Source organism: Chiloscyllium plagiosum, unplaced genomic scaffold (assembly GCF_037043375.1).
Source record: "Chiloscyllium plagiosum isolate Xiang-an unplaced genomic scaffold, Cpla_swu_hap1 HiC_scaffold_27, whole genome shotgun sequence".
NCBI lineage: Eukaryota > Metazoa > Chordata > Chondrichthyes > Orectolobiformes > Hemiscylliidae > Chiloscyllium > Chiloscyllium plagiosum.
Window position 1 is genome coordinate 16708698 of NW_028270165.1, and position 25125 is coordinate 16733822.

A 25125-nucleotide genomic window follows, 5' to 3' on the forward strand; every position below is an offset into this window, starting at 1 on the left:
TGTGTGCAACTAACCTTGATCCTTTCGAGTCTAATATCTCGTACCTCATTCTTCTCCTCTACAATATTCTCCTTTTCCTGAGTGAAGACCGATGAGAGATATTCATTAACACCTCTCCAATCTCCACAGGGCCCACATTCAACTTCCCACTTCTGTCTTTGATTGGCCCTATTCCTACCCTAATCATCCTTTTGTTCGTCACATACCTATCGAAAGCTTTAGGGTTCTCCTTTATTCTATGTGTTAAAGACTGCTCATGTCCTCTCTTTGCTCTTAACTCTCTCTTTAAATCCTTCCCAGCTTATCTGTAACTCTCCATTGCCTCATCTGAACCATCTTGCCTCATCAACACATAAGCCTCCTTCTTCTTTGTAACAAGAGATGCAATTTCTGTTGTAAACCACGGTTCCCTTACCTTATCACTTCCTCCCTGCCTGACAGGGACCTACCTATCAAGGACACATAATATCTGTTCCTTAAACCAGCTCCACATTTCAATTGTTCCCATCCCCTGCATTTTGCTACCCTATTCTATGCATCCTAAATCTTGCCTAATTGCATTATAATTGCCCTTGCCCCATCGATAACTCTTGACCTGTGGCATGTTCCTATCCCTTTACATCGCTAAATGAAATCCAACTGAATTATGGTCATTATTTCCAAAGTGCTCACCTTCCACTAAATCAAACATCTGGTCTGGTTCATTACCAAGCACCAGATCCAGAGTGACCTCCCCCCATGTCGGCCCTTCGACATACTGTGTCAGAAAGGCGTCCTGCACACACTGGACAAAAACTGATCCATACGACGTACTGCAGTGAAAGCATTTCCAGTCAATGTTGGGGAAATTAAAGTCCCCCATACTGACCACCCTGTTCCTTTCACTCCTACCCAGAATAATTTTTCTAATCCTCTCTTCCACCTCCCTGGAACTCTGCGGAGGCCTATAAAAAAAACTCCAAGCAGTGTAACCTCTCCTCTCCTGTTTCTAACCTCAGCCCATATTAACTGAGTAGACGAGTCCTCATCAAAAGTTCTGTCAGCCACCGTTATACTATCCTTGACTAACAAGGACACGCCTCTCCTTCTTTTACCACCTTGGCTGTTCTTAATGAAAGATCAAAACCCTGGAATCTGAAACATCCTTTCCTCACCCTGCTCTCTCCATGTCTCTGAAATGGCCACAACATCCAAGTCCCAGGTAGCTATCTGTGCTGCAAGCTCACCTACCTTATTGCGGATACACTTCAAACCACTTCGCTGTCTGCCAGCACATTCCTGTGACCCTGAAATCCTGTCCCAGTCCTTCCTGCTCTCATCCTCCTGTGCATTGCAGCTACACCCCCCAGTTCCCATCCCCCTGCTGAGCTAGTTTAAACCCACCCGAATGGCACCAGCAAATTTCCCACCCAGGATATTCGTACCCCTCTGGTTCAAGTGAAGACTATCCTGTTTGTACAAGTCCCACCTTCCCCAGAATGAGCCCCAATTATCCAAAAACCTGAAACCCTCCCTCCTGCACCATCCTTGCAGCCAGGTGTTCAGCTGATATATCTCCCTATTCCTTGCCTTGCTATCACGTGGCATGGGTAACAAACCAGAGATAACCACTCTGTTTGTTCTAGCCCTCAGCTTCCACTCGAGCTCCCTGAAATCCTGCCTTACATCCCTATCCCTCTTTCTGTGGGAGCTTAAAAATGTTTTTGCAGATGGGTGAGGGTGTGTAGTGGGGGGAAGGGAAGGGGAACATTATACAAACAGTCACGGAATTCTTGTAGCATGTAGCATACTTAAGGCTAAGACTTTAATGAATATGGAGGGTCTTTCCAAGAAAATAGTTTTAAGCGAAGAAATAACTTGAAAGTGTTGTAGTTGACCACAAAAAGAAGCAGCAGGGGCATTTCACAATAAAGCTTATAGTATGATAAGAGAAACTGGATAAAAGAACAAGCTGTAACAAACAAGGAACAAAGAATGGAGACAAGGACAGCAGGATGGCCAGATAAGAAAATAACTGACAAGTGAGGTAATCGGCTTATGATAGGATGGGAAAAGGGAGGCGTGATTCCGCAACTTGTAAACTCAATAAGAAAGCGAACAGGCTCTGTTTTGGCACACTTTTCTGCTTGATTGCAGAAGCGTCCGGTACTTGCAAGATTGTAATAAATCGTTTTTGTTTCCAAGGCTTTGTCTCAGGCTGATTGATTTGTGAGTGAGTTCTGTTTCTCGCATGTCGACCTATGCCGTTGGTACCTCCATGGACCATGACTTGGGGTTGGAAACCCTATCCCTTCAAGACCCCAAAGATACGATCCGAGACATCACGCACCCTGGCACCTGGGAGGCAACACACTAACCGCGAGTCTTGTTCATTCCCAACAAACCTTCTGTCTGACCCTCCAACTATCGAGTTCTCAATGACTAACACTCTCCTCGTTTCCCTCCTTCCCTTCTGGTGCAACAGGGACAGGTTCTGTGCCAGAGACCTGGGCCCCAGTGCATACACCTGGTAGGTCATTTTCTCCCCTCAACAGTACCCACTGACTGATACAGCAAGAAGGAAATACAAATAAGTCGTCCCTCCTCTCCCAGGAACCTCTACTCTCCGACTTCATATTTAAAACCTCAAATGAGTGACTCCCCACTCCTGGGAGGCAGCTGCCGTTGAAAAACAGAAAATGTCACCTTTTTTTTGTGGTTAGCACTGCTGCCGCACAGCACTAGAGCCCTGGGTTCAATTCCACCCCCCCCCCCCCCCCCCCCCGTCTGTGCGGGTATCCTTTCACAGTCCAAAGACGTGCGGGTAAGGGTGAATTGGCCAAGCTAAATTGCCCCGTAGTGTTGGGTGACGGGGAATGGGGCTGGGTGTTTTGCTCTTCGGCGAGTCGGTGTGGACTTGTTGGCCTGAAGGGCCTGTTTCCACACTGTAGGGAATCTGATCTAAAGTTCTGGAATTTATATATTGATGAACTGAAACCTGCAACCCATTCTAAAATATGAAGGACTCAGCAGCGGTCCAGGTTTGTTCCAAATATTGCATCGGTTGCATGACACTGTGATGTTTTGCTATTAATTCTGTGTCTTATGATCCTGCAGCACAGCTACCCGCAGGAGGAGCAGCGCTGCAGAAGCTAGTGCTTCCAAATACACCTGGGTGGGCGGGGTTTACCCGGAGGGGCGGGGTTTAGCAGGAGGGCAGTGCTCATGGGCACGGCGTGTGTCGCGAGAGGGTCGCGCGCTAGTAGGCGGGGCGAGGCTCAGCAGGCGGTAAGGCGCGTCGCGCCAAACCTGGAGGCGCGCGGCTTTGTGGGTGGTTGTGCGTGGGGGCAGGGGGCGTGATTTTGACTCGCGCGGAGACCGCGGTGAAGGGGCGGGGTTTGGTGCGCTTGAGGGAAAGAGGTTTGGTTCCCAGAGGCGGGGCTTACGAGCTGAGTTCGGAAGGGGCGGGGTTTGTGTCACCATGGCCGAGGAGGGGGCGGGACCAGGACTGTGCCGGAAGTGTGCCGCGGCCTGTTTCCTCCGCTGGAGCCTCGGCTGCAGCAAGTAAGGTAAAGCTTTACCAATATTTCCTTTTACAGAGTTTGTATTTAATAACCAGTAATGGCTACTCAATATTATCATAAAGTCCCAAAATGCAATTCATTTCAATCCATAACAGATAAGCACTAAGAGTTAATTTTCTACGGGATTCAAAAGCCTCAGCACTAAAATGGTCTCACAAGGGAACGGCTGTGAATGTTATCACTTGGTGTCCTGTTCACACAGATTCACCGATGCTGAGGCAAACGTTCTTAATTGCCTTACAGCATCCTGTTATCACTTGGTGAGCCCAGGTGTCCCTATCTTTAAGTTCTCTCCTCTTTCTGAGCCTTCCTGCCTGTTTATTTATTCAATAATTCAGCATTACATTTTAGTATAAATGTTTAAAGACAGGTTTTATGGCTGTAGACTTTCTCACCCAGATGCCCACATCCTCATTCCTCCCTTTGATTGCACCGCGATCACTGAAAGAGAAGGCTAGTCCAAACAAATGCCCTTCAAGGTGGTCCAGCCATCAACATCCTGCAGAGCGGCACCACCATCCTCGCAGCTCATCTGGTCATATTTATCATCGCCATCGACACGTGTGGGTGAACCATCGGATCGCAAAAGCAGCATCTTCTGCGGCAAATCTCTATCACTAAGGGACCTCATAAGCCTAGCAATTAAATACCTAACAACACTAATACCGACAAACAGACATAGCTAAATTGATAAGCCAATTGTACCATCAGCCCGATCTGCAGTTTCCCCAACTGGTCCCTTCAGTCATTCTGTCAAGGAATACCTGGATTTCTTCTTGCATCTTAGTAATATTGCCAGTGAGATTGGGAATGCCCATAGTGCATTTATCTTGGACAATGGTGCAGACCTCACCCTCCTGGGCAAGTATATAGTCTAAGGCATACCGATTATCCCAGTTTACTCTGTTCCAGAGCCTCTTTACTCTTATTTTCTCGAATGGTCAGGCCGCAAAAGAGGGAATTGCGGTTCTTTTGACTTGTCACTCCTGCCGATCCTTCCAACCCCAGGGTACTCTGGATTCCCCAGCCTATCGGGTGTCCTGTATTGTCACCCAGTCCCTTGGGATCCTTCCAGTTGGAGCAAGGTTGGCTGAGACCAACCGCTGCATCCTCCTCTGATGGAGGTTCCATAGACTTGTCCACTGGCCAGGACAAGGTACTGTTGTGGGAACAAGGGCTCTGATAGTGACCTTATGGGGGACATCTTTGCCAACAAGGACAAGGAAATTGGTAGCTTTACCTTAGCTGAAGAAATAATAGTCTGGTTTGATGTATATTAGGGAGAGTTTGTCTAAATCGGCTACTGAAATGTTACAGCAGGGGGTCTGGTCAGGTCTACAGGAGTAAAGGGTCGACGTTTTGCAAGAGGAGTTGCTTGAGCGCTGTAAAAAATGGGCCAACTGACTCGAGCACTCGCACTATATGGGAGACAATGGTCCTCAGAATGCTGTTCCCATTGGGCTTTCCCTTAGCTCTATTGTACATGGTCTTGGTGACAGTATCAGATTCTGAAAAGAGAAAAGGCCTATAAATGCACAAGGAAAGGGTTCGGTTCCAGGTCCATGTGCCGCATAAGGCCTGCTGTACCCCAGCCGGTGTTTCACCAGCTGTTTGTATACACAGACCGGAGCTATTGGAAAGTGATATTTATCTTCGCAGGGACGGCAGTAGGAAGTCTGATGAATAGATTGGAATCGGGGACTGGGGACGTGGCAAGTAAGTCATCTCCCGATAGAGAGGAGTAACATACTACTGCCTCTGGGGTGAAGAGCGTTCTGTGGGCCTGTATACATAAGTTGTTTGTGGATTGAGGAGTTTCCCTATCAGGCTTCCCTTTTCTCGAGTCGGCCTGACCTGCAAAAAGGGATGGTGTTCCTGGGCGCCCTTAAAATATTTACCATAATAACGGGATTGATCATTTTTATCCTCACTAGGCTTGCGTCTGCAGGTAAAATCAAAAAGACAGGTTCGGTAACGACATGGTAACTTCCACTGATTTCTACTGTCCAGATGGACCATCTGGTCTTTCTGATGTAAGAGTCCATTGCAATAATCAATCTTCATCACGTTCCTCACGTCAAAGGCATCTGGTCCAGTGCACTGGACGACATCTCCTCAGCATGGGTGGAGGATAATCTCTGATCATTCCTGGTCGCATCCATACTTAGTGGCTTTCCCCAGCAGGATGTTGTACGTGATCAGAAAGGTGAGGAGATAGGCGATCCCCCACAAGTCCCTCCTCTTAGTTCAAGTATCTGTAATAAGATTAACATTAGAACAACAGCAAAATTCAAAAACCCAAATGGACAGGGTCCACTCCTTTTGTTGGGATTCCAGGATTCTCTCCTCCTCTTCCCCCCCTTTTGATTGGTGCGGTCAATCAATTTACAATGGAGCAGTTGGACCCATGCTGAGTGCCCAGCGACTGTGACCGCCGTAGGGGTGGGAAGTAAAACCTGGAAGGGGCCATCCCAACGAGGTTGGAGACCTTTGCCCGTCCAGTTCTTGATGAGCACCAATGAACCAGGCTCTACGCCTGACGAGGCTGAAAGGGAGGGAACATTGCTGTAGGCCGCACGCTCCTGGGAGTGAAAGGCACGCATAACACTCGTTAGAGCAAGAACATAACCAATCATTGCTTCGGTCATGTGGTGGAAGTGGACTGAGAAGGGAGCTGAATCGTTCCAAGGGGTACGGAGGCAGTGACCAGAGAGACTCTCAGCTGGAGACAGTCGTGTCTTGCTCGCAGACATGGATCGCATCTGGAATAAGGCCACAGGGATTAGCATAACCAGGAGAGGCCGGACTCTGCCACTAATTTGACAAATCAGACCTGCTCACTCCTCAGCAGGATCCCAGTGTTTTGAAAGATATTAACTTTCAGGTGGAGGTATCTAAAATTCAGAGAGATGTCAGTCTTGATGTTTTTGCTTTTCTGCTCCTGTAAGATCCTGAATCAGCACCTTCAGGAGAATTAGTTCGAGCGGAGTGAGAACAGAGGGGGAAAGAGAGTGGGATGGTGCTTTCAATTTTGTGGAACAACAAAAGAAAAGAATATTCCACAGAAAGTAGAATTGTTTGTTCTGAATTTCTACCCTGCACTGATAGTGATGACTTTTGTAATCTGTTTTTAACAGTGTATTTGAAGATCTGAAGACTGAAGCTTCAAAGTCAACAGATGAAGGGCTTATGCCTGAAACCTTGATTCTCCTGCTCCTCTGATGCTGCCTGACCTGTTGTGCTTTTCCAGCGCCACACTTTTCGACACTGACTCTCCAGCATCTGCAGTCCTCACTTTGACGTCAATGTCTGACAGTCACTCACTCCATCGTGACCACAACAGTTTTCAACTATGATTCTGTGAGAAGGAGCAAAGCGTTTTGGTTCCTGTTTGAGTACGTTTTCAGTATCAGTGGGACTGAATGAGAGACCCTACTGTTGCAGCGCACTGAATGTTGAGCCTGAAACAGTTATACGGCCTGGGAAGAGGAATTCACAGTGGGGAGGGGCTCCACACGCATTTGTGTGTAACTGAAGCTTCGGCCATGGAGAAACCCAAGGAATCCAGCCCCATGGAGAAACGGTGGAAGTGGCGACTGCGGGAAAAGCTCCATGTCCCGTCTGTCCTGGAGGTGCAGTCACACCTCGGAGAGCCATTCCCCTGTCCCGTCTGCGGGAAGGGCTTCAGCACTTCCTCCACCCTGCTAACCCACCAACGGATCCACACTGGGGAGACGCCCTTCAACTGCCCAGTGTGCAGGAAGGCCTTCAGCGATTCCGCCATCCGGCTGAGGCACCAGCGGGTCCACACAGGGGAAGAGGCCCTTCAGCTGCCCCGAGTGCGGGAAGAAATTTACCCAGGCCTCCAACCTGCTGACCCACCAGCGGATCCACACAGGAGAGAGGCCCTTCAGCTGCCCCCTGTGCAGGAAGGGCTTCACCAGCTCTACCAACCTCCGGAGGCACCAGGGAGTTCATGTACCATCGCAGGGGGAGTTTAAGGCGCAATGGCCAAGTGCCAGTATCGACTGGACTATCAAGCCAGTTCCGGAGACTCCCGGGTTTGAATCCCACTGCAGCAGATGGCGCTATACAGGGTATGGGTTGAAATTGCTGAGTGAGTCAATACTTCCTCCAGGTTAAGGCTGTACCAAGGACCCAATTACAAAGGGACAACTTGGTGGTGACCAATAGTAAAGAAGTGAGGTGGGTTAGCATGTGCGCTTTGACCTTGAGCTGTTTAAAAAGCAGCTACTTTTTCTCTGCCTTTTTGCTGAGGGGGTTTGAAGCTGTAACAAAGTTGGATCTCAATAAAAGTTACCTGAATTTACCCCCGGCTCAGACTCTCATTGAAAGCTTTGAGCTCCGAGGTTTTTGTTTTAAAGCTGCTCATTTCTTTCAGCTTCCTGCACTAAGCTTCCAATCAGATGGATCAGTGAATGAGCAGCCAGTTTCATTAGAAATTGTATATTTTTCAGGAGTGCAGAGTGTGTCATTTCATCGGCGTTGTAAAGTTTACTGGCAGCATTGGGAGGTGTGGGCTGTGCTCACTCGAAATGATGTGGAGGAGCCGGTGGTGGACTCGCCTGGATGAAGTTAAAAATCACACAACACCAGGTTATAGTCCAACAGGTTTATTTGGAAATGTGAGCTTTTGGAGCACGCTCCTTCATCGGGTAGCTGTGGAGCAGGATCATAAGACACAGATTTTATAGCAAAAGATCACAGTGTCATGCAACTGATAGGATATATTGAACAAACCAAGATTGCTGTTACCTCTTTCACCTTTTAGAATGCATTGCAGGTTTCAGTTCATTAATCTGTAAATACCAGAACATCTTTTGATTCATGTTCTCAAGATGGCAAGTTTTTTTTAAAATACTGATAACTCAGCCCAGACATTAAAGGTGTGAGGTTCGAGTCTGTCAATGTCCCAATTTTGAATCAGACTGGTTCTATTTCCAAAGTAGGAATGTATAAAATATTACATGGATTGACTGCCTGCAGACTGTGCACTTTTTGAGCAAAATTGAATGTATCTACAAACAATTCTGCCAATACAAATTTGCCCAAAAAGTGATATGTGAGTGCGTGCACGTGAGTTTATGCATGAGTGCACATAAGAGTGTGATTGAGTATATGCCTGTGAGTGTGTTGGGGGTGTATGTGTGGGTGTCTGAGAGAGCATGTGTGTATGAGTGAGGTATGAATAAAAGCAAGGGCTTGCGTTTTGCTAAAGCAAGGACGGTCAGGACTTGTACAGTTAATGGTAGGGCCCTGTGTCATGCTGTAAAAGAGAGACATGGTTGCGTTCAGGTACACAGTTCTTTGAAAGTTGCATAGCTGCTAGACAGGGTGGTCAAGAAGGCATTTAGCATACTTGCCTTCATTGTTCCCCCCACTGCGTATAGGAGTTGTGGCATCATGTTGAGGTTGTACAGGATGTTGGTGAGGCCACTTTCAGAGTACTGAGTATGGTTCGCGTGTCCCTTTAATAGAAAGAATACTATTAGAGAGGGTTCAGTAAAGATTTACCAGGATGTTGCCAGGACTGGAAGGGTTGGAGTTATAAGGAGAGGCTGGGACTTTATTCACTAGAACACAGGAGGTTGGGAGGTGATATCATTGAGATTGATAAAATCATGAGGAGTGGAGGTAAGGTGAATAGCAAAGGGCTCTTCCTTCGTGTAGGTGTGGTGTAAAATTCCAAGCAGTGGAATGTGGTGAAACGGTTAAAAATTATGTCCCAATACATGTGTGAATCTAACCGGAATGGAGGTGTTGCTTAGTCCCGTGTGAATCTTATTACACACCTCCCCGTGTGAATCTTCTTATCTGTATGTAACCAGAATGGAATGTGTTTTTTAGCCTTGCTCTGCTGTTCACATGAATGTTTATATCTGGAAAAGAGTATATCAGCTGGAGAAGTCTCCAGTTCGGTGAGTCTGCTCCGGGGTTACGTTTAACCGCCGAGCGTGGGTTGTTGGCAACCGCTCTACGAGAACTGACGGCTCCCAGTTCCGGTAACATGTAGAGTGAGTATAAGCCAGACCCGTTGGTTGTGGCGACGCTGCGGGGAATAAAATGCCCATATTCTAGCAGACTCGCCTCTTGGTCGTTTGTTCTGTGTCAGACTACTCTCCTACGAACCTGACCTTGAGAATTTTTTAAAACATTTGGCGTAGTCGGCAGGATCAATCGCAATTGAGGAGAGATTTTGATCCAGAACAATGTTTTGGAAAAAGACTAAGAAACCAGAAGAACAAACTGTGGAGGTCCCGACCGTCCCGGGATGGCATGGATGTGGGCATGTACGTGGCAGTTTGTTTGAGAGAGGATCCCAGTCCTGCCGAAGAACCCCTTGCCTGGGGTACAGCGGAGGATGTGGGCATGTCCAAAAAGCTGAAGCGGAGTTAACAGAATTGAATGGGATTGAACTGAACTGAACTGAGTGGAACTGAAGTGAATCAAATTGAACAAAATGGAACTGAGCTAAATTGAATTGAAATGGACGGAACTGAATTGAACACAATTGAATTGAACTGAACAGACCTGAACTGAGCTGAATTGAACTACACTGAATTGACTGAACTGAAATTAACTGAAACGAATTGAACTGAATTAAGCATAATGTAACACATGTATTGGGCCAAGCAGTGGAATGTGGTGTAAAATTCCAAGCAGTGGAATGTGGTGAAACGGTTAAAAATTATGTCCCAATACATGTGTGAATCTAACCGGAATGGAGGTGTTGCTTAGTCCCGTGTGAATCTTATTACACACCTCCCCGTGTGAATCTTCTTATCTGTATGTAACCAGAATGGAATGTGTTTTTTAGCCTTGCTCTGCTGTTCACATGAATGTTTATATCTGGAAAAGAGTATATCAGCTGGAGAAGTCTCCAGTTCGGTGAGTCTGCTCCGGGGTTACGTTTAACCGCCGAGCGTGGGTTGTTGGCAACCGCTCTACGAGAACTGACGGCTCCCAGTTCCGGTAACATGTAGAGTGAGTATAAGCCAGACCCGTTGGTTGTGGCGACGCTGCGGGGAATAAAATGCCCATATTCTAGCAGACTCGCCTCATGGTCGTTTGTTCTGTGTCAGACTACTCTCCTACGAACCTGACCTTGAGAATTTTTTAAAACAGTAGGGGAGCTCAAGACTCAGGGGCATATTTCTTTAAAGTGAGAGGAGAGAGATTTAAAAGGAACCTGAGGGGCAACATTTTGACAGAGGGCGGTTTACACATGGAATGAACTTGCTGAGGATGTGGACAATGCAGGTACGTTTACAAAGTCTAAACGACATTTGGATGGGTACATGAATAGAAAGGTTTAGAGGGATATGGGCCAAACGCAGGTAAGTGGGACTAGTTTAGTTTGGGAACCCTGGTCGCCATTGATGAGTTGGACCAAAGGGTCTATTTCTGTGCTGTCTACCTCTCTGAACCAGAAGTGATCTTATTGAAACCAGTAGAATTCTGAAAGGGGCTTGACAGGATCGATGCAAATAAAATGCTCCTTTGTGGTGGGAGTCATAGAATCCTAACAATGTGGAAACAGGCCATTCAGCCCATCTATTCCACACTGGCCCTCTGAACAGCATCCCACACATACTCACCCGCTTACTCTGTATTTCCCATGGCCAATCCACCCTAAGTTTCACATCCCTGGTCACTATGGGTAATTTAGCACAGCCTATCCACCCTAACCTCTACACCCTAATCTATAAATTACCTTCTCGGAAATGTAATTTAAATGCAGAGTTTTTCTCTAAGAAAAATGTTAGTCTGACTCAACATTCGGGTGCAGACAGAATTCACACTTATTGTTAGAAAAGCTCTGCATTTGAATAACATTCTTGAGAAGGTCACAAAAAACAAGTTCTGTGATTAACAAACCAAAGAGCAGAAACCTATTCTAAAAGATGAAGGATTTAATCTAAAATTGTTTGATGTGTCACATTTCCATGACGCTGGACTCCTTTGGATATAAATTGTGATCATGATCTCATTCTCCACAACCACCTGATGAAGGAGCGGCGCTCCGAAAGCTAGTGCTTCCAAACAAACCTGTTGGATTATAACCTGGTGTTGTGTGATGTTTAACTTTGTCCGTGGGAAGCACATGAGTTGTGGGACTGGTAACAGTTCTTATTTTGTGATCTATTCCAAGTGAAATTTCTCCTCTGTGCAGGCACGGGTGAACAGTTTGGCTTTTGTGCTTTGTGCGAGATCGGGCTAGCAGGTTTTAAATCCTTATGTTAAGCAACAGAAGTAAACTGTCGATCAGCAATTGTATTCCGAGAGTGGTACTTCCAGCTCTGGTAATCCTGTTGCATCAACAGAGAGGGAGAGGATGTCACATCTAAAGAGCAGACAGAAAAGTTATTTCACTTGTTGAGTCGGTTCCTCACTCAGATGAGACTGGATACTGCTTTTAATGGATCATAATTAAATGCTACAATGGAACACCTTAAATTCAAGGAATTTTGAAAGGGCAAACGAACAGCAACTTTGAACAAGATGTTCTTCCATTTCTAACATTGGTTGACCCATATGAAGCCTTTTTACTGATAGCTCCATAATCATGTTCCTGCTGAATTTTTTTCAGGGCAAACAATTTCTGGTGGGAGAAATTCTGCATCCTGGGAAGGCGGGGAAATTAGAAAAAAAAGCTGTTAAAAGCATTTGAACTACGGTCCCACAAGCTCTCGTGGGAGCAGTGCATTTGCCAAAAACATTTCTGAGGAATTCTGTTTAATTGTTGGACCGAAAATAGTTTCCCCACTGAACGTTAAACAGGTATTGAGAACATTGCGCATTATGGAGTGTGTTCCTGCGGACCAAAGGAGGATTGAATTTGCCAACGTGAACCACAATTTGCAGAGAGAGGAAATTTCTCTGGATGGAATAGGTTGATGGAAGTCAACAATTGTCAGATTATTTCATGAAAATAACAGCTGGTATGGGGATTCCAAAAGAGGGGCGCCTGTAATGAGCACACAGAAACAAACCCTTCAGTCCAGGCCAACCAGATATCCTAAATTAATCTAGTGATCCATTTGCCAGCATTTGGCCCATATCCCTCTGAATTCTTTCTATTCATGTCCCCGTCCAGATGCATTTTTTCCTTGGGTGAGAGCCAAGATATGCAATATCTCAATGTATAATAATGAAGCAGCTCAGTTATTCTGAAATTATTTCAATTAGTTGGTCAATTGCCAAATAATAGCTGCATAACTGTTGTCAATATTGATACCCAGGAAAGCTATTTTGTTTAGTATATTTCCTTTGTAAAGATCTTATCCAAATTATAAAATGAATGTATTTTCATATGAAATAAAATTTGCAGTGTTTTATTAAATAGTTGAAAGTAACTTTGCACTTAATTGCTGTGTTTGGGATTAAACATTGTGACTTAGATAAAAGTGATCTTTCATAATTTATGGCGAGTCTATTAACAAACGAATGTTGCCATTTGCTCTCAAGTTAGCTCAGATTCAATTTGAAATTCTTGAATGAGTTGAATAAGTGGTAAAAAGTAAATATTTATTGCGCTTTTCTGAAATTCTCTGCACTGCCATTGTATTTAGTTAAACAAAATATGTATCTCTCTTCATAACTTTGATATCACCACAAATCCTAGGAACCCCATCCAGGACAAACCTATAAATAGAAAGCAGGAGACAACAGCTTCGCTTCACTTGCAGGTCGCCACTGATGATGTTACCTAGCCAGGTAATGAAACGTCTGGATATCAAACCTACAGCTCAGCATGCAAACCTACACCCTAAACATTCTACTTTGCTGAAAGACTGCACAATTTGCAGGCAGTCAATACATGTAATATATTGTCAATTCCACTTTGAAAATAGATAAGGGTCCACTACTTTTTGGATGTGAGCATAAGTGGTATAGTAAGTAAGTTTGCTGATGACACCAAAATTGGAGGTGTAGTGGACAGCGAAGGAGATTACCTCAGATTACAATGGGATTTTGATCAGATGGGCCAATGGGCTGAGAAGTGGCAAATGGAAGCTCGGGCTTCCAAACAAACCACGTTATGGCAGCAGTGGGAGGTGTGGATTATATTCACTAAAAACAGTTAAGCAGTTAGATAACACATTCGAGTGGGAAGTGTGTATAACATGATCTCACAACTCCTATACTCAATGCTATGAGCAATGAAGGAAAGCAAACCAAACGCCGCCTTCACTACTCTGTCCACCTGAGACTCCAGCACTCCAAGGTCTCTTTATTCTGCATCACTCCCCTTAACTGTGTCAGTCCTGCCTGGATTGCTTGACCAAAATGCAAACCTCTGATTTCTCTAAATTAAACCCCAACTGACACTCCTCGGCTCATCAGCCGATCCCATAAATTCTAATTTATAGTGAACTCTGTCCTCTTTTATTCCCTGGAAGCTGAAAATCTCCATCCCACACTCACTCCCTCCATTTTCACTTTGCTTATAGCAGAAGAATGTAACTGAGAAACTTATCAGCCATGAATGAATGGAACGAGCAGACCTGGTGGCCTAATTTCTGCTCCTATGTCTTGTGGTCTCTTGCTGTCCTGGACACCGAGAGAATTGGGACCAGCATTGAACGGATCATGACTGGATATGGATCTATCTGTATCTAGGTGGATGGGCTGAGGCTTTTTCACTGGCGCATAGGAGGAGATGTGACCTTATCAAGGTTTATAAAATCATGAGGGGAGAGATGAGGTGCTCTTCCCCTAGGGTTGGGGTTTCAAGATTAGGGAGCAAGTTTTGATGGTAACAGGAGAAAGAGATTTTAAAAAGACTTGAAGGGCACAATTTTTTTTATACGAAGTGGTTCACATGCGGACTAAATGTCTAGAGGAAGTGATGGATGCAGGTACAGTAATGACGTTTAAAAGACATTTGGATAAGTTCATGAATAGGAAAGGTTTGGAGGGATATGGGCCAAACACTGGCAGGTGGGACTGGTTTAGTTTGAGAACATAGTCAGCATGGGCTAGTTGGACTGAAGGGTCTGTTTCTGTGCTGCATGGCTCTGTAACTCGGTCCTATACTAGTCTTAAAACCATTTTCTTGCCTTCCCCATAAACATTCACATAAAAATCAGATGAACTCAGCCTTGAATATATTCAATGACCCTCTAACTGCAGGAAGACATCCCCATTTCTGAACTTAATTCCTCTTGCTAATACACCACTTGCCTTGCTCATTGCATGCTGCACCTGTCTGACAACTGGCACAGAAGGACACTGATGGCCCTCTGAACATCCACGTATCATTCTTGATGAAGGCCTCGTGCCCAAAACTTCGACTGTCCTACTGCTCGGATGCTGCTTGACCCGCTGTACTTTGCCAATTGTGGTCTTCTCTACATCGGGAAAAGTGAGCGTAAACTTGGGGAACGGTTTGCTGAGCATCACAGCCGGGTCCGCAGAGGCTGAGCAGACTTCCCAGTCTCCACCCATTTTAATGCCCCTTCCCACTCCCCTTCTGACATGACTATCTTTGGCTTCCTCCATTACCACAACAAACCAAACCACAAATTGGAGGAACAAAACCTCATCTTCTGTCTGAGCAGTCAACAGCCCGGAGGACTCAACACTGAGTTCTCCAGACCCACAGCAGTGTGGTTGAGGGCAAACAGCACAATGATTAAACACACAGTGAGGGGCAAACAGCACAAGGATTAAACAAACAGTGAGGGGGAAACAGCACAAGGATTAAACAAACAGTGAGGGGGAAACAGCACAAGGATTAAACAAACAGTGAGGGGGAAACAGCACAAGCGCCAGTAAAAGCAGATGGAAAGTGAGTATAAAATGTCACTATGACAGGCCAGGCCCCACATTCCTTCCCCTCCGTCCCCCCACAACCTGCCTCACCTTTCACCTCCCGGGCCCAGTACCTTCCAGGTGGCCCCATAGTTGACACAGGGGCCGCCCCACGACCAGTAGAACTCCACCACCCAGGCGGCCGACGAGTTCCCAAGCAGGCCCTTAACCCCATCCGCCTCCAGAATGCTCACCGGCTCCTGCCTGCTGTACAGCCGGCCGGTGTGGCCGTGACACAGCAGCTGCGCCAGGAAGGCGGCGGTGCCCAGTGACGGGTGTCTGCCCCGGGCCGCACGGCGCCATTTTCCTAACGGCCGCCCTCCCGCCGCTTCCCCGCTCGAGCGACTTCTCCTCCCAACCGCCTTCGCCCCCGCGTGACGTCTGCACGGGGGGATGGGCGGGGCCGGGGAGCCTCACCGTCACCAAGCAACAGCCACCTCGCGCTACAACTGCTCATTCACAAAAACAAACTCTCCTGTCTCGCTCTGCAGCTGCAGGGGGGACACTGCCACGTTTCCAGGAGCCCTGTCTACATTGGGAAAGCTCACGGCTCAATTTAAACAGATATTCCTACATCTAACGGAACGGTGTCATATCTAAAGGGGACAATCTGCATTTTAAAGGGATGTGGACATTTTAACGATATTTCTGCAAATAAAGAGGTTTAAATGGACAAGATTACATTTCAAAGCGGTGTGGGCACATTCAAAGGGATATCTCAATATGTAAAGTGACGCAGTTATATCTAAATGAATCTACATTTCGAAGAGACGTTGCCCGATTTATAAGTAGAGACAATAGGTGTGAATTCTGTCTGTGTCCCAATGTTGAGTCAGACTGACATTTTTCTTAGAAAAGCTCTGCATTTGGCCCATTTCCCTCTAAGCCTTTCTATTCATCTATCCATCCGAATGCTGTTTCAATGTTGTAACTGTCCCTGTATCTACCACATCCTCAGCAAGGTCATTCCACATGCAAATCACCCTCTTTCAAACTTTTGCCCCTCCGGTTCCTTTTAAATCTCTCTCCTCACATTAAAACAAAAGCCCCCTTGTTTTGAGTTCCCCTACGCTAAGGAAGAGCTATTTGCTATTCACCTTCCCTCCACTCCTTATGAGTTTATCAATCTCAATCAGGTCACCCCCAACTTCCTGTGCTCCAGTGAATAAAGTCCCAGCCTCTCCTTCTAACTCAAACCCTCCAGTCTTTACAAGATCCTGGGAAATCTTTCTTAAACCCTCTCTGATAGTATTCTTCCTATTACAGGGCCACCAGAACTGTACTCAGTACTCTAAAAGTGGCCTCACCAACATCCTGTACAACCTCAACATAATGTCCCATCCCCTATACTCAATGGTGTGAACAATGAAGGCAATGTTGCGAAATGCCACCTTAACCACCCTGTCGAGCAACTTCCAACTTCCAAGTGATGCAACTTCCAAGAAACTATGTACCTGAACACCACCCACCTCCGCCTCCTCCCCCCCCCCCCCCCCACCATGTCTGTCTGTTCTATAACACGACTCATGGTCCGACCATTATCTGTACAAGTCCTTGTTTTTGCAAAAATGCAACCCCTTGCTTTTATTAAGCCTTTCTCTCAAACACATACTCTACCTCTCAGACAGACACACACACACCCCTCAACACTCTCTCACACTCACAGGCTCATTCTCCATCACACTCTCACTTTCCCAAGCATGTACACACACACTTCTGCGCACACTCACTCTCTCATGCAGGCACACACACTACTCTTTGGGGTTCAAAGTTTGTGCGAAGATTTGTAGCTCGGGTGCTCGTTGTTGTGGTTCTGCTCGCCGAGCTGGAAGTTTTTGTTGCAAACGTTTCGTCCCCTGGCTAGGCAACATCATCAGTGCTTGGGAGCCTCCTGCGAAGCGCTTCTTTGATGTTTCCTCCGGTGTTTATAGTGGTCTGTCCCTGCAGCTTCCAGTTGTCAGTTTCAGCTGTCCGCTGTAGTGGTTGGTATATAGGGTGCAGGTCGATGTGTTTGTTGATGGTGTTTGTGGATCGAGATTAGTTACACACAGGTGTAATTCGAGAAGGAGTGAAAGTGGACAAGTCCCCTTGGCTGGATGGGATTTATCCGAGGATTCTCTGGGAAGCTAGGGAGGAGATAGCAGAGCCTTTGGCATTGATATTTGAGTCGTCATTGTCTACGGGTTTAGTACCTGAGGACTGGAGGATTGCAAATGTTGTGCGCTTATTCAAGAAGGGCAGCAGAGATGACCCAGGTAATTATAGACCAGTGAGCCTTACTTCTATTGTGGGAAAGATTTTGGAAAGGATTATAAGAGATAAGATTTATACTCATCTAGCAATCAACAATTTAATTTCAGATAAGTCAACATGATTTCATCAAGGGCAGGTCGTGTCTCATAAACCTCATTGAGTTTTTTGAGAAGGTGACCAAGCATGTAGATGAGGATAGGACAGTTGACGTGGTATACTTGGATTTCAGTAAAGCCTTCGATAAGGTTCCACGTGGTAGGCTGATGGAGAAAATGCAGAGGCATGGAATTGGGGGTGATTTAGCAGCTTGGATTAGAAACTGGAAGAAGGCAGCGAGTGGTGGTTGATGGAAAATATTCAGTCTGGAGTCCGGTTACTAGTGGTGTTCCACAAGGATGTTTTGAGACCACTGCTGTTTGTCATTTTTATAACTGACTTAGATGCAGGCATAGGTGGGAGGATTAGTAAATTTGCAGACGACACTAAAGTCGGTGGAGTACTGGACAGTTTGGAAGAATGTTACAGGTTGCAGGGGGACTTGGACAAACTGCAGAATTGGGCTGAGAGATGGCAAATGGAGTTCAATGAAGCTAAATGTGAGGTGATGCACTTCGGGAAGAATAACAGGATGGCAGAGTAGTTGGTCAATGGAAAGATTCTTGGTAGTGTGGATGTGCAGAGGGATCTTGGAGTCCATGTGCATAAATCCCTGAAAGTTGCAACCGAGGTGGATAGTGCTGGTAAGAAGGCATATGGTGTGTTAGGTTTCATTGGTAGAGGTCCTGAGTTCCGGAACCGCAATATCATGCTGCAACCATACAAAACGCTGGTGCAGCCACCCTTGGAATATTGTGTAAAGTTCTGGTCGCCCCATTACAGAAAGGCTGTGGAAGCATTGGAAAAGGTGCAGAGGAGATTTGCCAGGATGTTGCCTGGTCTGGAGGGAAGGTCTTATGAGGAAAGACTGATAGACTTGGGCCTTTTCTCATTGGAAAGAAGAAGGGGGGATTTGAAAGGGACATACAAGATGATCAGAGGATTAGATATGGTAGACAGTGAACGACTTTTTCCAAGGATGGTGACGTCAGCTTGTACGAGAGGGCATAACTACAAATTGAGGGGTGATAGACTAAAGACAGATGTCAGAGGCAAGTTCTTTATGCAGAGAGTGGTAAGGGCGTGGAATACTCTACCTGCTAAGGTAGTCAACTCAGCCACATTAGGGAGATGTAAACAATCCTTACATAAGCGCATGGTTGATTTTGGGATAGTGTAGGGTGACAAGCTGAGAATAGTTCACAGGTCGGCGCAACATCGAGGGCCAAAGGGCCTGATCTGCACTGAATTGTTCTATGTTCTAAACTTAGTGCAGGAGGCGGAAAGAAATGAGCAGCTTTAAAACAAAAACCTCTTGGAGCTCAAAGCTTTCAATGAGAGTCTGAACCCGGTGTTAAGTTCAGGTAACCTTTATTGCAACCCAACTTTGTTACAGCTTCAAATCCCCCAGCAAAAAGGCAGAGAAAAAGTAGTTGCTTTTTGAACAGCTCAAGGTCAAAGTGCACACACCACACCACACCTCCCCTCCTCTCCACCCCTCCCCACCACCCACCACACTGTCTTGACTATTGGCCAGCACCAAGTTGTCCATTTGTAATTGGATCCTTAGTACAGCCGTAACCCGGAGGAAGTATTGCCTCACTCAGCAATTTCAACCCATAACCTGTCTCCAAGTAAGTTTCTCCCCGCTCCTTTGCCAGTGGGGGGTGGGAGTGGGACGGTGTAGAGTCAACCAGACTGCTGTGGGTCTGGCGTCAAATGTAGGCCAGCCCGGGTAGAGGATGCAGCTGGAACGACTGAGTGAATCCTTTCCCACAATGGCGGTTCCCTTCTCTAACAAGGGAGAGAGGGAATCAGATGGGGGCTTTCTCCCCTGCACCACCCGTCCCTAAAATGGTCTCAGCGTTAGATTCCGAACTCCACATTTCTGACCAAATACCAATTCTGACATCTGTCGGGGAGGGATTCAAACCCAGGAGTCCCCGGAACCGGGTTGATAGTCCAATCGATAATGGCACTCGGCCGTCACTCCTTCAATCCCCCTGCGATGTCACGTGAACTCACTGGTGCTTCCGCAGGTGGGAGGGTTGGGGGAAGCGTTTCCCGCACTGAGAGCAGGTGAATAGCCTCTCCCCAGTGTGGACATGCTGGCGGGTCAGCAGGGAGGAGACGTGGGTAAAGGCCTTCCGGCACTCGGGGCAGCTGAAGGGCCTCTCCCCCGTGTGGACCCGCTGGTGGCTCAGCAGGGTGGAGGAAAACCTGAAGGCCTTCCCGCACTCAGGGCAGCTGAATGGTCTTTCTCCTGTGTGGACACGCTGGTGGGCCAACAGGGCGGAGAAAAACACGAAGGCCTTCCCGCACTTGGGGCAGCAGAAGGGCCTCTCGCCCGTGTGGTCCTGCTGGTGGGCCAGCAGGTGGAGGAATGTCTGAAGGCCTTCCCGCAGTCGGCGCAGTGGAATGGCCTCTCCCCGGTGTGACTGCGCCGATGAGTCTCCAGGGCAGACGGGAAACGGAAGCCTTTCCCACAGTCGCCATATTTCCACGGTTTCTCCACGGGGCGAGATTCCTCTGGTTTCTCCATGGCCAAAGCTTCAGCTGCACACAAACATGTGTAGAGCCCCTCCCTGCCATGAAATCCCCTTCCCAGGCCGTATAACTGTTTCAGTCTCCACGCACAGTGCGCTGCAACAGTAGGGTCTCTCGTCCAGTCCCACTGATGCTGAAAACATACTCAGACAGGAACCAAAAAGTTTTGATCCCTCTCACAGAAATCACGGTCGAAAATGTTTGCTGGCCCAAGTGGATTGAGTGACTGTCAGACATTGACATCAAAATGAGGACCGGAGATGCTAGAGAGTCAGTCGAAAAATGTGGCGCTGGAAAAGCACAGGGGAGTCAGGCAGCATCTGAGGAGCAGGAGGGTCAATGTTTCGGGCATCAGCCCTTCATCTGTTGATTTTGAAACTTCCCTCTTCAAATCTTCAAAAACTCTGTCAGAATAGATTACAAAGCTCATCACTGCCAGTGCAGGGTAGAAATTCTGAACAAGCAATTCTACTTTTTGCAGAACATTCTTTTCTTTTGTTATTCCACAAAATTGAAGGCACCATCCCACTCTCTCTCCCCCTCTGTTCTCACTCCGCTCAAACTAATTCTCCTGAAGGTGCTGATTCAGGACCTTACAGGGGCGGAAAAGCAAAAATGTCAAGACATGATATCTCTCTGAATTTTGAATACCTCCACCTGAAAAGTTAATATCTTTCACAACACTGGGATACTGCTGAGAGTGAGCAGGTCTGATTTTGGGAAGCAAAAAGAAAGTGTCAATTCAGGGTGAACCTGCCACGCAGCTTCTTGAGGAACAACCAGACACAAAATGGTTAACGTCCCCGGGAAGGTGGGAGCAAAATGAGACGTCAAGGCATTAACACCGACATTAGAGAGAAAGTGAACCTATTGACGTGGCAAAAGTTAGTGGAAAGCCAGAGTCATAGAGATGTACAGCACAGAAACAGACCCTTCTGTCCAACACGACTGTACTGACCAGATATCCTAAATCAATCTAGTCCCATTTGCTGGCATGTGGCCCATAGCTGGGTTCATCCCCACCCCCTGTCCTGAGACCTTGATGCCTCCAAGCTGACCCTCAAAGGTTCGGTTTGTCCCTCCATTCTTTCCCAGTTGTCTTTTGCAGGTTTTGAAAACTTTCCCAATCCTCTGAGTATTGGATTTGGGAAGTTATGTTGCAGCTGTACAGGACATTGGTTAGGCCACATTTGGAATATTGTGTGCAATTCTAGTTTCCTTACTATCAGGAAGATGTTGTGAAACTTCAAAGTGTTCAGAAAAGATTTACAAGGATGTTGCCAGGGTTGGAGGATTTGATCTATAGGGAGGCTAGGGCTGTTTCCCCTGAGCGTTGGAGGCTAAGGAGTAACCTATAAAATCATGAAGGGCATGGATAGGATAAATAGACAAAGCCTTATCCGGGGAAGGCGTTCGGGGGGAAAAGAGTCCAGAACTAGAGGGCATATGTTTAGGGTGAGGGGAAAAGATACAAAAGAGATCTGAGGGGCAACTTTTTCACACACAGAGGGTATTACGTGTGTAGAATGAGCTGCCAGAGGAAATGGTGGAGGCTGGTACAATTGCAACATTTAAAAAGGCATCTGGACAGGTATTATGAATAGGGAGGGTTTGGAGGGATATGGGCCAAATGCTGGCAGGTGGGACTAGATAGGGTTGGGATATCTGCTTGGCATGAACGGGTTGAACCGAAGGGTCTGTTTCTATGCTGTACATCTTTATGACTAGTTGGACTAAAGGGTCTGTTTCTGTGCTGTATGACTCTTGAACTGGTCTTAAAACCATTTTCTTGCCTTCCCCCACAAAATTCACTGCTGTGTTGTTCAAAAATCAGATGAACTCAGCCTTGAATATATTCAATGACCCCCTAACTGCAGGAAGACATCCCCATTTCTAAACTCAATTCCTCTTGCTAATATACACTTGCCTTGCTGATTGCTTGCTACACCTGTCTGACAAATGACAGTGACTGGTGGTGAAGGACGCTGAGACCTCTTTGTCCATCCACACATCATTCCTGATAAAGGGCTCGTGTCCAAAACGTCAGCTCTCCTGCTCCTCGGATGCTATCTAACCTACTGTGCTCTTCCAGTACCACACTTTTTGACTCTGATCTCCAGCATCTGCAGTTCTCACTTTCTCCACAGTCAAATACATCGCCATTTAAACAATGCACCTCCTTTCTGCGTTTTTTTTCCACAGCTAAGGCTATAACTTCATGTTGTGGTACTGTATTTGCCATATGTTTACCAATTGTGGTCTTCTCTATATCGGAGAGCGAGTGCAAACTTGGGGAACGATTCGCCGAGCATCGCAACTGTGTCTGCAGAGGGGACCAGACCTCTCAGTAACCACCCATTCCAATTTCCCTTCCCACCCCCTTTCTGACATGACCATCTTTGGCCTCCTCCATTACCACAACGAATCTAACCGCAAATTGGAGGAACAACACCTCATCTTCCGGGCAGCCTGCAGCCCAAAGGACTCAATGTTGAGTTTTCCAATTTCAAAAAAAACCTCCCTCTCCATTCCCTGACTCCATTCCCATCCCCGTCCTCCTCCCTGCCAACAACCAGATTCATTCCTCCCATTGACCAGCCAGGTCGTATCCTCTAACTGTCTCGACCTATTCCCACTTCACCACCACCCCCTTTTATCTGCAGCTTCTGCACCCAGCCCTGAAAAAGGGTTAGACTTGATAAGTTAACTTCTCCACCATCTGATGCCTCCTGCCTAACTGTTTTGCCAACTGAGATACAGCGTTCCGAAAAGACCACTCCCTCAGTGACTCCCTCGTCAGGTCCACACCCCCCACCAACCCAACCTCCACTCCCGGCACCTTCCCCTGCAACCGCAAGAAATGCAAAACTTGCGCCCACACCTCCCCCCTTACTTCCCTCCAAGGCCCCAAGGGACACTTCCATATCCGCCACAAATTCACCTGCACCTCCACACACATCATCTATTGCATCCTCTGCACCCGATGTGGCCTCCTCTATGTTGGGGAGACAGGCCACCTACTTGCGGAACGTTTCAGAAAACACCTCTGGGACACCCGGACCAACTAATCCAACCACCCCGTAGCCCAACACTTTAACTCCCCCTCCCACTCCACCAAGGACATGCAGGTCCTTGGACTCCATCGCCAGGCCATGGCAACACGACAGTTGGAGGAAGAGCGCCTCATCTTCTGCCTGGAAACCCTCCAACCATAAGGGGTGAACTCAGATTTCTCCAGTTTCCTCATTTCCCCTCCCCCCACCTTGTCTCAGTCAAATCCCTCAAACTCAGCACCGCCTTCCTAACCTGCAATCTTCTTCTTGACGTCTGCGCCCCCACCCCACTCCGGCCTATCACCCTCACCTTGACCTCCCTCCACCTATCGCATTTCCAACGCCCCTCCCCCAAGTCCCTCCTCCCTACCTTTTATCTTAGTCTGCTGGACACACTTTCCTCATTCCTGAAGAAGGGCTTATGCCCGAAACGTCCATTCTCCTGTTCCTTGGATGCTGCCTGACCTGCTGCGCTTTTCCAGCAACACATTTTCAGCTCTAAATCTACTCCCATCAACTTGAGGCCTGGTCTCATCCATCAGCAGAAATGACTGTCTAGGGTAGGGCTTCATCCCCACAGTGCAATGAATTCCCACTTTCCACCAAACTCTCAGATGTACTCTCACTCAGTTTCTGTCTCACAAATGAAAGACTTCATTGTAACTTCTTTTGCTCCCAGTAAGGACACAACATCTTGGAAAGCTGCTCTGAAAGTCCAACCACACTTCTGCATTCATCGAAAACAATTCCAGTGTTACAGCACAGAAACAGACCTTCCGGCCCAACTCGTCCGTGCTGGGGGGAATATGTTAAGCTAGACATGGTTGCAAGCAGTTACAAGTAGCTGCATCTTGCTTCTGCAAAAATCGCAAGGCAGAATCATGAGGGTATATTCCAAAAAATAACTAACTGAAAAGGGAGGTGGTCGACTGGTAGAAGCAGATGTTTTGACATGACAGTAGCAATGGTCACGCACATAGGGAGTTAGTATGAACAAGGTAACCAAATAAGACTCTGTGTTGCATCAGCAAAAGTAATAAGACCCAGCTGCGGGGGGGTTGCACGCTACAGATAGATGTGGTAAAACGATTAGATTAGCAGAAGTAAGAAGGGATTCTGGAACAAACTCAATCTTCATTCAGAGAGAAAGCAGCAACTTCCGAAACTCGTGTTCCAGCTTCTGCATTCAGACAAGAGGAAGGCTCTGATTGGCAGGAGGACCAGTCACCTTCCGGTCCTCCAGCGCTCCTGATTGGCCCATCAAAAGAAAGTCGCGAGGCATGCCTTGCGTGCACTGAGGAGCATGCGCAATTTCATCCTGACGCCAGCGAGCACGCGCAGTATGCTCTTTGGCGATGAGGCTGTTACTGAAAGGATTTAAGTGTCTAAATGCCAAGAGAAGTAAAAAAGGGGAGCTGCATAATTTTTCCCCCCTGTGATATTCACCTTTCCTATACGCCCCAAGACTTTATTAATCGAAATAAGGTCACCCATCAACTTGTGGTCGTCGATAGGGCGAACAGAACTGTCCTCAGTCCTCTCCACGTGCTCTCACCAATATCCTGTACAACCTCAACGTGATGTCCCAACTCCTGCACTGAACGGTGTGAACAATGAAGGAAAGTGTGCTAAACGCCTCTTTCACAACCCTGTCTACCACTGATGCCACTTCCAAAGAACTATGTCCCCGGTTTGGAGATGCTGGTGTTGGACTGGGGTGTACGAAGTTAAAATTCACACCACACCAGGTGATACTGCAACAGGCTCATTTGCAA

At 47.0% G+C, this 25125-nt stretch overlaps 1 protein-coding gene across 1 annotated transcript in view; it reads right to left on the reverse strand.

Moving 5' to 3' along the window:
• The window catches only part of LOC148143255 (uncharacterized), a 135123-nt gene that overhangs the window by 104208 nt on the left and 5790 nt on the right, over positions 1-25125 (reverse strand). The window contains exon 3 of the mRNA XM_087975793.1: positions 19922-20107. Within this exon, the coding sequence (XP_087831919.1) occupies positions 19922-20107 (186 nt within the window). The remainder of the gene's footprint in view (positions 1-19921; positions 20108-25125) is intronic.